Raw genomic sequence first — 1,554 nt, forward strand, 5'->3', positions numbered from 1 at the left:
TACATTTTTAGGTTTAAGAACGTGTTCATATTTGCTAAAAGCAGGTTTAACTCTAAGTATAATCACGTATCAATGATGTGTTTCTTGAGGAAAAAAAAAAAAAAAAAAAGAAAAAGAAAAAAAGCATTAATTAAATACTTCTTCCCTTCAAAAAATTCAAACACACTAAAAGAAAAAAAAGCATAATTAAATATAAGAATAATGATAATAGTTCAAATAAGTGTTAATACATTCCAGAAATGTTTATTTTTTAGGAAAAATAATGTTACATTAAAAAATACTTTTTTAATCTGAAAAAAAATTCACAATAAGTTTAGAATCATATGGAAATGGTGTAGAATTCTTTTCCTCCAATATATATATGTACTATGCATAATGACAATATCTGTACAGAAATTTCAACGCTTTATTTCAGCAATGAGTTTTTAAGACATTTATATATCCTCTGTTGAGTCAGCCATGCTATCTGTGGAATCAAGAATGCTTTCTTCTTCGTTATCTACTTCGCATTTTAGTCGTTGTTGATATTCATCTCGGGATCGTTTTGCGAATTGTTCAGAGAATCTTTTAAGTGTATTGAAGCATTCTGTGTATTTGGAAAGAAGATAAATTGAAGTGAGAGCAGCTGCTAGTACAAAGAATGTACCAAATATTGGTGCGGCTAAGTTCATTACGCAAATGTATGACATTAATGCAAATGCCAAAAATGGGGAAAATACTTTATACTTATATAGAAATTTTTTAAACTTTGCTGTTATACTTCTACCTCCTGCATCTACCTTAGTGTTAGCATACTCATGCGATCTTAATATAAAGTACATTTCTCGTTCTGTTATTTTATCAATGGTTCTTAAGGCATTTTTAATTTTTCTACATAGATCATTTTTACATATTAATCTGGACATAGAATTATCATCATTTGTCATTCTACCAATATTACAATTTAATTGAGCTTTAGGATCTATATTGTTATTCATTCCAGTTATTGTTGATGTAGGTTCTTTCTTATTAATGTCATCTTCCATCATCATGTCAAAGTAAAATTGAGTCAAGCTATCATATCTATCTTCGTCATAATTTTCATCATCATTTCTACCATATTTTCTTACCCCTTCAGTTTCTCCAAAGGTTTCGTGTTCACCAAGAGATCGAATAGCTCTAAGATTTGATATATTAACTTGGTTATTTTTCCCCATGATTCCGCAAAAGAAACAGCTGACTGGAAAATGAAATAAAGTCAGAAAATTGAAGGATGTTTTTACTCTAACATTTTACATATATTTATTTCTGTACTGAAATGCAAATGTGGTTGCATTTATATATACTGCGAAACAGAAATATAAATAATTTCACAATAGTCAGTTTATTTATTATATCTTACGTTGTTAGAATAACTCCATGAATTATTTGCAAGGATAACTGTGATAATATTAATAAAGAGGCTGAACTTATTCATTTTACCTTAAATTAAATTATGTATAAATATAATAACTATTGTTATAGAAAATTATTTATAATGTAAAATTGCTAACTGCATAAGAGTATGACAGCTGT

General features: G+C 27.7%; 1 protein-coding gene across 1 annotated transcript; it reads right to left on the reverse strand.

The window, feature by feature from the left end:
• Window positions 1-511: 511 nt before the first annotated feature.
• On the reverse strand, window positions 512-1,196 carry PCYB_005950 (Pv-fam-d protein; the record flags this gene model as incomplete). The annotated part of the gene is made up of 2 exons (XM_004228016.1): window positions 512-586; window positions 780-1,196. 2 exons carry the CDS (start codon window positions 1,194-1,196, stop codon window positions 512-514), a joined length of 492 nt encoding a protein of 163 aa, XP_004228064.1.
• Between the last annotated feature and the right edge of the window lie 358 nt (window positions 1,197-1,554).

The sequence above is a fragment of the Plasmodium cynomolgi genome, assembly GCF_000321355.1.
Source record: "Plasmodium cynomolgi strain B DNA, scaffold: 0851, whole genome shotgun sequence".
NCBI lineage: Eukaryota > Apicomplexa > Aconoidasida > Haemosporida > Plasmodiidae > Plasmodium > Plasmodium cynomolgi.